The 15673-nt window shown below is 45.2% G+C and overlaps 3 protein-coding genes across 3 annotated transcripts; 1 reads left to right on the top strand and 2 right to left on the bottom strand.

Annotated features, from left to right (window-relative positions):
* Positions 1–184: 184 nt before the first annotated feature.
* Positions 185–2870, bottom strand: I203_100969 (uncharacterized protein; the record flags this gene model as incomplete). Its single annotated transcript, XM_019145931.1, has 6 exons — positions 185–1486; positions 1569–1922; positions 1991–2182; positions 2249–2356; positions 2438–2775; positions 2834–2870. The coding sequence occupies 6 exons, from the start codon at positions 2868–2870 to the stop codon at positions 185–187; spliced, it is 2331 nt and encodes a 776-aa protein (XP_019004490.1).
* A 2744-nt stretch (positions 2871–5614) lies between these two features.
* I203_100970 (uncharacterized protein) lies at positions 5615–9822 on the top strand (the record flags this gene model as incomplete). The annotated part of the gene is made up of 4 exons (XM_019145932.1): positions 5615–7457; positions 7522–7734; positions 7791–8499; positions 8565–9822. 4 exons carry the CDS (start codon positions 5615–5617, stop codon positions 9820–9822), a joined length of 4023 nt encoding a protein of 1340 aa, XP_019004491.1.
* A 2844-nt stretch (positions 9823–12666) lies between these two features.
* Positions 12667–15176, bottom strand: I203_100971 (uncharacterized protein; the record flags this gene model as incomplete). The annotated part of the gene is made up of 9 exons (XM_019145933.2): positions 12667–12699; positions 12774–12805; positions 12986–13203; positions 13311–13394; positions 13527–13712; positions 13787–13915; positions 13999–14213; positions 14278–14535; positions 14604–15176. The coding sequence occupies 9 exons, from the start codon at positions 15174–15176 to the stop codon at positions 12667–12669; spliced, it is 1728 nt and encodes a 575-aa protein (XP_019004492.2).
* Positions 15177–15673: the final 497 nt, after the last annotated feature.

The raw sequence follows: 15673 nt of genomic DNA on the forward strand, positions 1-15673 counted from the left end.
ATAGCAAAGGGTCTTTATTCCCATCGTCCAATTTGACGAATGGACAATCATGTTGTATCGTATGGCCATACTTGATGTTTGTTAACATGACATGATATAACGATTCATACTTTATACATCGTCGTCAACATATAACAAACTACCTTCCAGCATAAATCACCTTTTCCAACTATCAAATGATAATCTACGCAGCGACCTCCACGACCCCATTTGGCAAACTACTCTTTCTCTTCTTCTCCATCAATCTCTCTTTGAGAACTCTCGCTCGCCTCTCCTGCTCAGTCTCCGCTCCAAGCATCTTCAACCTCATCAATCTCCTTCTTACTTCTTTCTTTCGTTCTTCCACATCCATGGACGAAAGGATCTTATCATCCTTCATACCTCCAAAATTACTTTCCATCTGTTCTTTTTCCCTCTTAGCTTTATTCTGTAAGATCCTTCGACGTAGTTCCTGAGCTTTAGATTCGTTTGTGTTTTTAACGTAGATGATACGTTCGGTTTCGAGTCGAGTTTTGATCCTGATTTCACGTCTTTTACTTTCTGACATTCGATTTCTTCCGACATGTGACACATGAGCATTATCATAAGTATTCTCGTATTGGTCGTCATTGTTTTCATGATTATACGTATTCTGATCGATTGGGAATAAGGTGTTATCATCCATCTCGGTTTCCGTCTGGGTATTCTGATCTCGGTCTTGATCCTCTTCAACTGATGATACAGGCTGGCTGATCGATGCTTCAGCTTTCAATCTAGCTAATTTCTCTTTCAATCTAACAGTCTTATCGTTCGTTGACGACATTGATGGTGACGATCGAGCCGCACTCTCAGACTTCAATCTTAACAATCTCTCTTTCATCTCTTCCAATGTCATCTTGCGTGTTGTACCTCCCTCGACAACAGGTTGAGATGGGCCATTGGCTTTCTCCTTGTTGAGTTTCTCGATCAATCTCCTTCGAGCAGCCGGTTCGCTAGGAGCTGGCGTGGTTATCAATGATGACGTCGATCTAGCTACGCCTTTGATGGTCAACCCAACGGTCGGTTTCACCTCTTCCTCTTCTTTACCGTCCACGTCCATTCTTAAAGGTGGCTCTGGAGGTTCAGGTAGTAATTCCACTCTTTCCTTCCTTGCTTCTCCTTCTCCCCATGCTCTCATGGGTTTACTTTCCAGCTGCAGTTGCGATTCACGTCTACTAGATCTTTTCAACCTCTTTCTTTCTCTTCTATCTTCCTCTCGTCTCTTCTCTTCTTCTAACCAAGCTGCATATTCCGGATCTAACCATGTGTCATTCTCGTCCCACCTCTTTGCATCTGGTGAGACTGAGGGTACGAACACATCTCTTCGATTCCAGTTGCGCCCGCATCGATCAGGCGATGATGAGGGTGACCCCGATCGAAGTGAGCGAGGGGAGAGTGATACTGATCGGACTGGAGAGGGAGACCGTGAACTGTGTGATCGCAGAGAAGAGGTTGGTATGGGATCATACTATTTTCTCAAAAACATACAAGGTAAGCTAATCCGCAACATAATTTAGAACCATATGGCGATGAGCTTTTGGTATGCTCACCTGTATAACCTCATCCCATTTCCTCAACTCCTTAAAAGGTGATCTCAAGAAACTATACAACTCGTGTGAGAAATGTTCAGCGACAGTGGTATGAGGAGGCCGGTTCTCATTTGTAGTCGAGGGTGAATCTAAATAATCAGCTAATAATCTTATAGCGGGATCCGAACGGATATCTATAGTTTTCAAAAGAGATATGATGTACGTTGTTAAGAATTCTACATCGATGGAATCTTGCCATACTCTTAATTCCCTTCGTAAAAATGCCGTTGCCCTTTGGATTAGTGAAGGGTCTTCAGAAAATTGTCGAGGGGTGGGAGTGGGACGGTATTTCGTATGTGGGTTTGAGCCAATGTGCTATGCATAATCATATCAGTCATGCTACGCAATTATGGACGGAACTCAAATATGGATTTTACACTCACCTTCACATACAGTCCATAACGATAGATCTCCCTCCTCCTTTCCACCTGTATATCCAGTTCGTCTGGTTCATCAGGCTCGATATCTCTTTCGTCGATTCTCTCCCGCCGTATGATCTCGGGTAGTCGAGATCGAGAAGGTCCAGGTAGAGATGCAGAAGGGAATCTGCGAGAAGGTAAAGGTGGTAGGTAAAACTGACCATATATACACATTAGCTGCTATCATAGCGATTGACGTTGGTATCAGGAGAATCAGCTCACCTTCGTAGGTGTACTAGAATTTAAGTCATGTAAGAGGAAAGGAGCCATATCTGCTGAACACAAAGGACATCGTCTACTCTGGTTTGCCCATACCCCTATACATTCGAACTAACCATATAATTATTATCCACCATGCAATCAGCTATGCAAATTCTTGTCCTGAGAGATGCATGATTTTGCTGAACTTACGCAGAATTCATGCCCGCACATTCCGACTATCGTCCTATCTTTTAACTCCATCAAGCAGATCACACATCTTTCCTTGTTCGAATCACCAGCTTCATCTTCATCTTCATCTTCATCTTCATCTCCGTCAAGTGCTCTTTCCTTATGCGTTATGCTACGTTTACGAGTCGGAAAGGGTATATCGATGGGCTTATCAGGATGTGCTCTCACTTCTTCATCCCAATCCATCTTCTTCCTACTGTTGGCCAGTCTCACTTCCTGAGGTTCAGGCGGGAGAGGAGGCCATGTTCGGGGAGGAGAGAAAAGTGCATGTTCAAGGATGAACCCTTCTGCTTCGTCCACTGGAAGTAGACGATCAGCTCAATTCGGCTCACGGCAAGGGATGGGGCCCTAGCTCACGGTAGATGGCCTGGTTGACAGCCTGCTTACGCGGCATGGCGTACTTTATCTATCTCGCATTGAGCGTGAGGAGAAGAGTGAGGAGAAAAAGAAGAATCGGAAGTTGGGTTTGGGCGTGATCATTCCGGTTAAACCTCCACCGGCTAGTCAATCCACTCACCGCACGAGTAAATGTGGCACTTCGTCTCACCCGATCTCCAAGCGACCATATCGGCTTCACAATCATCCTAACTTTACTTCTTCAAATCAAGTCGACGACTTTGGATGCAGGAAAGCATAGATACCAAAAAGAAAACCACCTGCGACGTTGGCATGATTCGAACATGCGAGCCTGAAGGCACGGGTTATCTTGCGAACGTCGAGAAAAGAAGAATTTAATCTCAAAACGATTCTAGACCCGCCGAATAACCACTATCGCACAACGCCCGCCGACCGAAGGTTGAATTTGTGCAGTGTATATGTGGCTGGGATTAGAGAGTTGAGGCCTGGCAAGCTTTCCTAAGCATGAAATGTCAAGGAAGGAATGGTGCAGAGCCAGACATGGTGAAATGACACGATGAATGACACCCATTCAAACGAATGTGGCTTATGCTGATGGTATTTTGAGGGGTATCTCCATAGTCATATGCTTGACTGTTGATCAGTCAACATCTGCGGCTGTCTGATGGTCGGGAAGTCAATCCTAGATCTGTCAGTGAGATTTGCATTTTTGATCACCCCTTCAATCGGTTTCGTCTCACTTGATCGTGTCAAGCGCTAGCTAGCAGTATACTGAATGATCAAGCTCATCATGCCGCTTGCGAGTTACCTAGTAGTTTTGTATACATTCAAACAAATCTTGTATATTCCTTGACGAGTCTGCATTACGGTAAACATGTACAACTGCGTTTCTGTCCGGTTGCTAGTTCAGGGCAATTCGCTTACCTTCCGAACAGATGGCGATTCCAGCACAGTGGTTCAGTCGTGTTCATGTAGGACCTCACTGATCACCGCGCAGTCGGACGTCTGATCTGATTTCTATATATCCTGAACCGAACAATCCACTGCATGAATTCAGTTGAGGGGTGTTTGATCGTCAGTTTCAAGCTCATCCATCATCCGGTTATATATCTCCCAAAAGGGATCTCGCAGTCTTGGTTATTTGCCACATAAGTAAAGAGAGGACCAGTCAGAGATAACGTTATGCATCTGAAAGGGGGAATTGGGCTTGACTGAATCTGCCAAAGCTCGCCTCACGACGTATCGTATGCGGTAGGTATACTGTATCTTGCATGACCTATCAGCTCATACGTTACTCTCAGAGAACTTGCTTACATATTACTTTTGTGTATATATATATGATCTCTAGGGATCACTTGATGATCGACAAGCAGTTCGCGTTACAGTGTATATTCGCTCAACAAACAAACAAAATAAAACAAGAGCTCGAATAAGACGGGAAGCGAATAAGACACAATATGAACAGAACACGTAATTTTGATACGTGAGTGAGTGACTCGAAGATGATCCGAGTATCAAGTGCGCTTGCATACTCATAGTTCGTCAATGAGTAACGTGTTTTGTCCTACAAGTCAGACTCGGAAAGGAATGTCGGCGTTTGTCTCGTCTGATTGCAGTATATATACCAGTCATAGCAGATAAAATGTCACCACACAGAATGTATGACACACGCTACTTGCAATCGTAGTGGTACCGGCACTATCATCCACATGACTTGCACATGCCAGTCGAGATATATATAGCAGCCTCACCTTCTTTGTATGTTCAGGAGAGAGGAGGAGGATGACGATGAAACGCCTTTTTCCACATTGATCCCAGCGAAAGCCTCTTTGTATGTCATGTTGTCTCACCACCCCGAGTGGAATGGCGGCTTTGGTTGCCTACCACCACCACCATGTGAAAGAGTGTTCGCTGAATGAAAGCGGAAAACGGCAAATGAATGATCTTTTAAGTAAGTTATGAGGAGGTCCAGGTCCCACTCACCGAAGGAAGCGGAGGGGATCTGGTCTGGGAGATGTGAGATGCGAGATGTGAGGAGCGAGATGATCTTTGGTTTAATTAATCAAGGGTAAAAAGCGATCGGTTTGTTTTTTCCAGGGCAGCAGGGTGTTTTACCTTTGAGCGTTCCCTCACCGCTTTCTCACCTCCCCCCCTGGCTCCTCACCACCTCCATCCAGGACAACCTTATGAGTTGCATAGGCATAGTATGATCACCACTGGGTGAGGTGAGAGGAGCGTGATACGAGGACAAGCACGATTGATTGAATCATGTGTTATGAACAAGAGTGGTTTGTAACCCATTCTCCATGCGAACATCTGATTTTGCATCAACGCATTCATATTTCATCTCATTCATCATCATTCACCATCAGACCCAAACAAACACAAATTCAGTCTCGATTCACCAGTTCATCATCTCATCAGTGCTTCACCCCCATAGATAATATACATCTTAGACAGATGGCACTTGAACAAACACAACACCCCATGTGGTAACTCGATCTCATCAACAAATGATTTCAATCTGAGCCAGTCAGATCTCTTCCATCGCTTGTTAGCCTTGAACACGTAGGAGGGAGTTTGCTGGAATCATCAAGAGCAACTAACATGCTAGTACAACCAAGACTTGTCAGGTCAACTTCCACCCATTCATATCTTTTGTCCCATGTGAGGAGAAGATCCCCGTCACCATCACCTAGATCCTCATCAACTCCATCGTCCTTATTCTCATCTTCAGCTTCATCCTCTTATCTACCCGAATCATACCCCACACAGATCAACATGGACGATACCTCACCGAACGCGGTAGCTTCGTCATCTCGACATACTCTTCCTTCTATCCCTCTTGCCGACAAATCATCACCTTCTACACGTCCGTCATCCAGATCCTTACGACGTCGTCTCGCCAATCGCACCATCTATTTCCTTCTTACCCTCTTATTCCCTATACTCTCAGCGGCAAACCCCTTACCTCGCTCCAAACAACGGCATCGCTGCACTCTACCCATACCACCTCGTGCTGAGCTCCAGCTCGACCAGATAACATCCCATTTCAATCAATCATTACACCTGTCATCCGCTGGTCATTGGGTTCTTTCTCACTTGAGCCGTCGCGACGATCAACCAATATTGGCTATAGCAAATTTCGATTCGATATCAGAGACTTGGAAATTACCCGAAGGATATGTAGAACTGAGACAACATTTCCATGCCGGGTTCATAATTTTGTCCTACGCGATCGCGTTTGTAGGATCGTTGTGTACTTTAGAACTGCTCATCAGGCGTACGACAAACAGCGGATGGAGGAATCAACTTTTACTGGCATCAGCTGGATTCTGCTTCGGAGCGGTATCGACATTCGCTATGCACTTTGTCTTCAACAACGCCCTTTCATTGCATCACCCGATGGTGGATGAGAAATCTTATCCAGCATTATATCTCAGTTACGATCCTGGCTTTACCATCTTATCACTCGTGGTATCGTGTCTGGCCATGACCACTGCTTTCTTCATTATGGGCACTCAACTTCGTGATTGGCTCGTATGGCCCGGTCAAAGGAAAGATAAATTAGATGGCAGAAGGGGGAGCCCATCGAAGTCGGAAGCTGCAGATGATTATGGTAAATGGAAGAAGTCACACAAGAAAGTGCTACGAAGAGGAACGTTAGGTGTCGGGGCGTTATTTGCTCATGCTTCACATGCTGCCAAGTGGTCTTTGATGGATTTAGAAGGGTTGGAGAGCGGAGGTAGAAGAAACTCGAAGGGTGAAGGAGAAAAGAAACATACCAATTGGAAAGACGAAGTTCAAGGGATGTATACACCCGTTGAAGGCGATACCGAAAGGATGTTTGGTGATGATGATGCCTTGCAAGAACTAGATTTCCGTTTGGGAAAAGATGCAGTCAGACAAGAGTTGGAAAGAAGAGCAGGAGCTTCTACACCAACTAGTACAAGAGCTTCTCAGCGAGGTTCAATCGCCGTCAGTCATCACTCCATCACTCCTCTTCCAGTCATTTACGCCCCTTCATCAAGAAGATCCTCTGTCGCCTCATCACAACCCATCCCTCTACCTTCCCCCGACGTGTTTACTCCTGGGTTCAACTTTCCACCAAAGATCGAACCGGACTTGACCTCCTCTACCAACCTCATCTCACCACCATCTGGTGGAATTGGCAGAATACCTTCTCCGACCTTTGGAGAAACTGAACCGATTCATCAACCTGAACGTCGAAGAGCTTCACTACCTGCCAATGTTATGGTCACTCATCGCGATCGACCATCGTGGGGCGGACCGTCAACTACACTCGCACGTATCCAATCGCTTCCAGAGGGTGACATCGAACCTTCCTCTTCTGGGTCCGTAGGATCGATCATCTCGTCAAACGGGGAAAAGAAATCGCATAAATCAGCATCTCCACCTACCATTACTGCTCGGTTGAGTTCATATACAGGTAAATCCGAGAATACCGTGGGTCGTAACAGTAGGAGGAAGGTACGATTAGTCGCTCGAAGTACCAGATTGACGAGATTGGGGATGTTCTTGGGTTTCGATGTCGTGACACCTACTGAGATCTTCAAGATTGTGATCACTGGTACGATAGCTGGATTTGGAGTGGTTGGAATGCGTGAGTATGCTTCCATCCTTATATTCATTCTATGTCAATCAAGCTGACCAATCATTGAACCCAGACTATATCGGCCAAGCTTCTATCACTGGCTTACCGTATATAGCCTATCACCCTGCCTATGTGGTCGGTTCGGTCATTATTGCCTGCGGTGCCGTCATTATCGCATTGTACATCATGTTCATAATGCTTCGACCCAAATTGAAACACACCTGGTTCTCCAAGATCTGTGTTGCTTTGATCTTAGCGATCGCAGTCACATGTATGCACTTCTGCGGTATGTCTTCTTCTCATGCTATTTATGCAATTACGTTCACTAATCTTGTATATCAGGTATGATGGGTACCACCTACGCCTGGCCAGCTTCTCGAGGAATCAGTAAACATAACAAAATTACCGGTACCAACGTGGTCATCACCGGTATCGTCGCGGCACTCGCCTTCTCAGCTTGTATGGCATGTGCTGTGTTTTTCCTCCTACATTCGCTCAATATCCGTCGAGAGAGAGCTAGGAGAAGAAGAGTGGTCGTAGCTGCTGTCTTGCTGGATGATCGAGATAGAGTTTTGGTCAATTCGATCGACGGGATGTTACCCATGTGCGATATCGCTTCTCTCACGGGGGGAGATCTACCTGACACCAAGAAATCTTACATTCAATCTGTATCGAGCGATTCAACGGTATTAGGAATGGACCTGACCACAGGTCACGACGCTTTCGTGTCTGCTTTAAAACTATCTTGGACGTGGAAGAATCCCTCACTTGCTTCTGCATCTGCCACCGCCACTCCCACCACCTCCATTACGACCGATGCAAGGACTCAAGCCAATGAATCGATCTTACAAGCCACCTTTGCGGACATTAGAAGAGGCTCGATGCTCACCACCAATACTACCACTGGAACTACAGGAAGTAGACCACCAGTCAGTATAACCAAGTTCCTGGAAAGATTTACGATCTCCTCCTGTCAACTTGCTGTAAGGCTGTTGGGTCAGACAGACGGTATATCAAGATTGGGTGTATTGTATGATCAAATTCTCACTACGTGAGTCATCTTTGCTAACTGCCATCAGAATCCTGGCTGATAACATCCTTCCTGACCATGTCTAGTGGATGGGTCAAGCTCAATAACAGTAACGATACCGTTTCGAAAGGACAACTGATCTTCCTTGTTCGACGAGTGGCCTCTGCTGCCGAAAGGGCGGACCTCGAAGCTAGGCATTTCATCTTCGCTGAGCGTCAAGCTGTGGCTACTGCGTTACACAAGACGCTTTCGGTTCCATTCGACCATACCATGCCCCTTTTAGATGATATGCGTACTTTTTGCGATTCGACCTTACAATCTCGCTTACAACCTGGTAAACTCTATGCCGGAGTAGCAGTAGTCCAAGCTACTCCTTTCGATGGTTTACGAATCCTCTTAGAGAAAGATATGAGATCGCAATTGCCTATGAGAGAGGTGTGCGCTCTCGGTATACCGAACAATGACGAGAACGAATTGAGCGGTACGGTAGAAGAGATAGGTGAAGCTTTGGCTTTGTTAGAGGGAATGACGATCTTATCGATAATGACTCGAAACATGACTTCGGATAGCAACGGCCTACTATCCAGGAGAGTCACAGCCTTGATGGTCGAGTTGGAGAGAGCGATCGTACCGATGTTAGATGAGATTTTAACTTCGGAAGACATGTCACATATCTTACCTCGACTGACTCTCCATCCGATGTTAATACCACTCACACCGGGCGACTCGAAACGGACGATCAGCTCTTACATCCCTCCATACGCCATTGTATTCTATGCGAATTACGATGCGGCAGTCAATACATTTACGGATAAATGGTTACCTTTCTCTTTGTTCAGAGCTCAAAACGCTTGTGTGATGGCTACCAAGATTGCAGCTGCGGCAAAGATGGATCAATTGTATACCGCCGATACTTCCTCAAACGATACTCCTTTACCAGGTGGTAGAAGACCATCAAAAGTTCAATTTGATTTCCCTAACAAAGATAAAGAAAAAGAGAAAGATCAACAACCCCTCAATTCACTTATACAAGAGCCGACTGAAGGGATGTTTAACGATTTCACTTTCCCTCCTAAATCAGATGAGCATTCCCCTTCTCGACCTACCCATTCAATCCTTGGTCATGGTGCTGGACACGGGCATGGACATGCCAGGAAGTCTTCTCTGGCCAGATCATCAAGATATAATTCCATCAGTGGAGAATCAACCTCACCCTCGACCTACGGATATGGGGTGAATGCAACTCATCAAGATGATTTCAAGACTTCGTCTGCGGGGGTGGCAGTTTGGGAGGTAGATTGGCTCTTACATCTTCTAAAGATGAAATTGAGGGCTGAGGCATAGAAATAACGTATCACTTCATCGGACCTATAGTATTATCGTAACATCTTCCTTCTCTCCTTTGCTTCTTCATCACATTCTATCGTGCACAAACATACAGTATTGTGTGTGAAAACTGCACTTCTTTCTATACATCATCTCGTCGTCGCATAGATTCTTTGGCCTGTTGTACTGTTCTTGATGTAACAATAGAATATCTTGTCATGCATCTGCGCGGTACATACCGGAATTTTTAGATTGAGACTTGTAAAACCTTTGATGAAGGCGACTCTGTGTGGCCCAATCTTCTGTGATACGGCGATCCTTTGTCTTGTTCTACAGTACACTACGGAATCGTACAATAGCTTTTGGGCATTCGAAGAGCAGCTGACCTCAGGTGTGCTAAAACAATGCACGTGAAGTGTAAGCCGCTATCCGCACCCGCCAAGTCATTTGGATTCACATTCTTGTTGGCCATGCGAAAACTTCAGAAAGAAAGAAAGAAAATAAAATTCCAAATCCGCTGCAAACATACTGCAACAGCTGCTGATACTTATATCACCATGCCCTACACCGACGCATTCACGCAGACTGACCCGCTCTCAATAACTTGTCCCTCATGTTCCACGACCCTTCCGACCAGCGATAGATAGATGGAACGGAGCTTCCCAATTGTGGCAGTAACTTCCTTGACATCGGACACACAGGTCGGGGTACAATGAAAGGTCTAACAGCGAGCGAAGTAACTTTCGACCCATCTAACAGATCTGACAATCATTCCCTCGAACTGGCAAGGGAGTACAAACAATCCTTACAGAGGGATATGGAGAGATCCCTGGTGAATGTCTCTCAGGTGTACTCGAAACACCTCGATCCATCTAATTCAGAACCTTTCATTCAGCTCACTAAAGAAGGCGAGAAAGGCTGGGCAGAGACCTGCAAGAGCTATACTTAGACTGACTGCTCCGGGGGCGATAGTCAGTTGAGAAATACTTTCAAGTCGGTCTTTGATTGTAAGCATTTTGACGTAGAGGAATATAATGGCCTGTATCCTGTTTGTGAGAGATCAGATAAGAAGCGGAGCAAGTTTAGTGATTCGGGTAGAATCGGTTGGACGAAGCACGAGAGGGAAGTTGAGAGGATGAAAGAAATGAGAAGCGAGGAAGAGCGGCCTTGAAAGGTCTTCAGGCAGCGGCGCAGACCAGCAGCCTTTACAGAGATGATTAAGCAAAATTGAGTCCATACGAAATCTATGACAGAATACCAGCCTGATGGGATCGGAATGTACAGTATTTGTCGGCGTGTGTAGCGTACGTACTGGCTCATTTTACTCAAGTCAATCATTCTGTGATATGTGTCGAATAAAGACTGAAAGGACTGAAAGAGAGAGAAGGCGTCATACGGTCAGGAAGTAAATTACTTGTTCGTTTGCTTCCAAGCTATGCTCTGAGATTGCCAGATGTGATTACACTTTGAATAAATGGTCATGTTATTGCTTGAAACCCAGAGATTCGCCATAAACTCGGTTCTGGCTGGAATGAAATACATACTTTCAGATATATATACGTACAATACATACAGGAACAACTCTGATTTCGCACGTACTTGATTGAGCCTTATGCATACAGTATCTTGTCAGGTGTCGATGATTGTAGCCTTGCTGATATGAATCGCCACTGCAACACGACATAACACAGCTCCGCTCTACATATAAGAGGGAATGATTTACTGGAATATATCGTCTCGAATATTAGTTGGACTCGTCTTTTACATTATGCGATTTCAGAGTCAATTACTCACGGGAAGCAATAACTTCATAAATCTCACTGCAATATCAGTCCAGTATGAATGATAGGAGGTTGTTTGGACGCTGGAATCCATGTGCGCTCGCATGTAAGCCCAGATCCAGTCGGGAGGAAGTTTAACTATGACTTCTTTTGGCCATCCGCTCGGTCTCCACAGCTGATACTTGGGATCGTGACTGTTGTAACCGTTCTTAGTACAGTAGTAAGCCGGAACCGCAGACGAAAGCAGCCTGCAGCCTGTGAGGATATCATTAAATTTCGCTGCGAAGATGAACATCTCTTGATATCTTTCGTGACCGAATCTACCGATTGGTTGGGTTTGATGAAGGATCTTGATACCAATTGAACTGGTGTCGTACAACATACACAGTTCTAAGGCTTCTTTGAAGCTTTCCCAAGTGATCTCAGCCGTATTAGGAGGTAGGTTGCTGAGAGATAAGAGGTATACCGCAAGTCCTTTGGCTGAGTGATCGAGAAAGAGGTGATTGTCAGTCTTAAAATTGCAAGTGGAGAACATCGATCTGAAAATGGGACTATCGTAGAATGCAGTAAGTGCAAGAGTCGTTCAGCAGGGACAGACGAGAAACACAGTTGAATGTAATGTATATCATTCACCTAGAATATCTCAAGAGGTCAGAATCGACACGAAACGCAATCCCATCTGAGCTGATGATGACCAGATCTTTCTTAGTATCTTGAAATCCTTCACGATATAGGTATTCTTTCCCGCTCTTGTCGGTATATCGGTTTGTCATCGTTGTGAGTAAGTAGGCAGTATGTACTGTATTGATGCCCCGTCAGTATTGATTGTGTGATCGATTAGATCGGATGAATGATCCAAGTGGAGAATTGAGCAAAGAAGAAGGAAAGAGGGAAAGAGGGGAAAAAGGAAAAAGAATGTTATTTTCATCACACTGTGCAATATTGCACAGTATAACGCACTGACCCACTAAAGCGTCATGTTCTGATTTGACTCGGTGGGGATTTTTGTCATTCAGATCTCATCTTTGGTTCACCATCGGATAGTCAAGTATGTGCATGCGCAAGGTGATATGTCTAAATGTTACTGGTGCTGAGGTTTGATATTTGGGTAAATCTGTTCAAAAAACAAGAGATAAGGTTAGGACTCAACTCTAGAGGGAATGCAGACAGACTATACCAGACACTCACCTTTCCGGGGTTGAGTAGGTTATGCGGATCCACTACAATAAACACAGAACCCACAGTCATTAGCAAGATGGTCACACAACACAGGTAGCTTTTACAAGGATTTCAGTTGGTTCGACCGTTCTATCCAAAAATCCTTCTAAAGAGAATTTCTTCCAGCTTCATTCTAGGAAGAGTTGAGAATCGAAAAACTATTCAACAGAACCCAAACTCACAAGTCCTTTTAACAGTCTCCATCAAATTAACAGTCCCATCGCCCAACTCCAGGGGTAAATATCCGATCTTACCGATTCCAACACCATGTTCACCTGTACATGTTCCATCTAGCCTAATGGCCCTTTCGACCATATCGTGTACTGCATGTTCAACGACAGCTAATTCCTCATCGTTGGTGAAGAGTGCGAGCGAATGGACGTTACCGTCTCCTACGTGGCTGCATACAGACCATCAACGTCAGCTCTCAAAAAGAACATGATAGAATCAAAATGACGAATTTCGTTCGACCGATTCGAGGGGTTCTAGAGGATATCTGGAACTCACCCGAAATGACAAGCAGTGATACCCCTCTTTTCGAAATCTTCCGCTGTCTCTCTCACTAATCTAGGTAATCTCGATATTGGCACGCTAGGTGAAACAAAACATAGATCAGTATATATATATATACATATTTATGTGATATTAGTTTCGAGATATCCCATCCAATTAGATACAGTAAAAACTCTAGCAGAGATTGAGTCATCGAAGAAGAAAACTCACCAAACATCAGTCGTCCAAACCTTCGCACCATCTTTCAGAGCCAAAACACTCCACAGTGCAGCTTTTCTACCTTCCCATAAACTCCTAGCTTCTTCATCGTTTTTGGAGAATTCGAAATTTTTCCCACCGTGTTTCTTCACTACCGATAAGACGTTCTTAGATATCTCTGACATGGCAGAATCCGACCTACAAGTCGGAATCAGCTCTTCGCCTTACTCACTAGAAGGTGTACCCATATATAACATACAGGAGTTACTCACCCTTGGAATTTGAAGAACAAAGTATCGGCAGTAGGATAAGCTTTCTTGACCATTCCACCTTTGTTGATAGCGTCTATCGTCCTCGAATCGAGATACTCTACACATTGAACGGGAAATCCTGCATTAACCCTACGACAGTACGAAAGTTGAAAAGCTATTTGATCAGTACATTTTGCTCAGAAGACACTCGCCATCTCAATAGTTCCGCTTACACTTCTGTAGCTGCTTGGACAGCTTCTTCTACCCCTGGGAAATTTACCACAGCGCATTTGGTTGGTAAGAGCGGAGCCAATCTCAATGTCGCTTCGGTAACGATACCCAAAGTACCTTCTGCTCCGACAAACAACTTGGTCGTATCCCATCCTGCAGCGGATTTACGTGCTCGTTGACGGGTTTTGATTACTTCTCCAGAAGGTAGGACGACGGTCTATATCCGGATCGGATTCTTGTTAAATGGCGGATTGACGTGATTGAAGAAGATTCGCACTTACCAGATTCAAGAACCATTCCGCTTTGGCAGTTCCATACCTAACTGCATTAGTCCCCGAGCACCCCGTTCCTACCATTCCACCGATCGTAGCTCCTGGTCCAGGATCCAAGGGGAAGAACAATGGCATATTCTCTTTGGCAAGATAGGCATTTAGGTCTTCCCACTTCACTCCAGGTTGTACAACTACATCCCCGTCTGATTCGGATACTTTGAGAACCTTGTCCATGAATGAGACATCGAGGGATATTCCGCCGAATGGCTATATCATAATATAATACATCAAGTCAACTTTGGATGACTGAATAGCAAGAATGTCGTACCACTCACACTACTAAAATGACCTTCTAGCGAAGTACCACCCGAGAAAGGAGTAATCGGTACTTTATATCTCTGAGCGATTTTCACTACATGTTGAACTTCCTCTGTGGATTCGACCCAAACTACCACGGTGGGTTTCTTAGCGGGATGATAAGACCAATCGCTTATACCGTGAGATCTAAGATCATCATCATCCGTCGATACTTTATCTTCTTTTCCCTTGGCTTTGAAGTACTCGGTCAACTCTTTGATTGCATCCTGGTAATCTTTGTGACTTCCGTACCTCGGTTGATTAGCCAATTGATGGGCGATGGCGAAGCTCGAGTCGACCAATGAGGTTGATGGAGGTAGTACACCGACATTACCTATAAGATAGCCTGCTCCTGCGAAGAGAGCTAGGGAGAGGGCGTACCATGCTGTTGAGAGGCTGGTCGATCTGGGAAGAGGCGCTTGGGGAGGTACAGTAGAAGAGGAGTTGTATCGGATGAATCGGCTGGATCTGACGATGGGGGATGTAGAAGGTCGAGAAGAGAGGGAGATACCTCGTCGTAAGGCCAGTTTGGATCTTGATCCAAAGGTCATTTTGATGGATGAGATGGAAGAGAGGCAAAAGCGAGTAATGGAAGCCTGTTATGTCTGTTCAATGGATGATCCGTCCGTCTCCAGATGATATGCGCATGTTTTTGCCTTGACTCGGCTGACAATATCAATCACATCGTCCACATCAGACTACTCATGACTGACGGGTGAGGTGAGAGCGAGTGCGTCTTGTCGGCCTCGGATTCGACCGGATCAAAAACATCACAAACATCAACTGATCACGAGCAGATGATGCCATCGATAAAACCGGGGCACCATATCTAAGAGAGCGGTCGAGGACCATCACGTTGAAGACCGCGGAGTGTTCGCTTAAGATGGTGCGTTAACGCCGACGGGAGAGAAAGACCTCACCATAGAAGGTGCCACACTGTTCATGAACCCGTATGTAGTCGACGGAGATTTGTTGTCCTCACTGTAGCTTATTTGATTCCGTGGCTCTACAAGTTTTTTTGCAGTTGACGAATGGTGTATGGTGGTAT

Source organism: Kwoniella mangroviensis, assembly GCF_000507465.2.
Source record: "Kwoniella mangroviensis CBS 8507 chromosome 1 map unlocalized Ctg01, whole genome shotgun sequence".
Classification (NCBI taxonomy): domain Eukaryota; kingdom Fungi; phylum Basidiomycota; class Tremellomycetes; order Tremellales; family Cryptococcaceae; genus Kwoniella; species Kwoniella mangrovensis.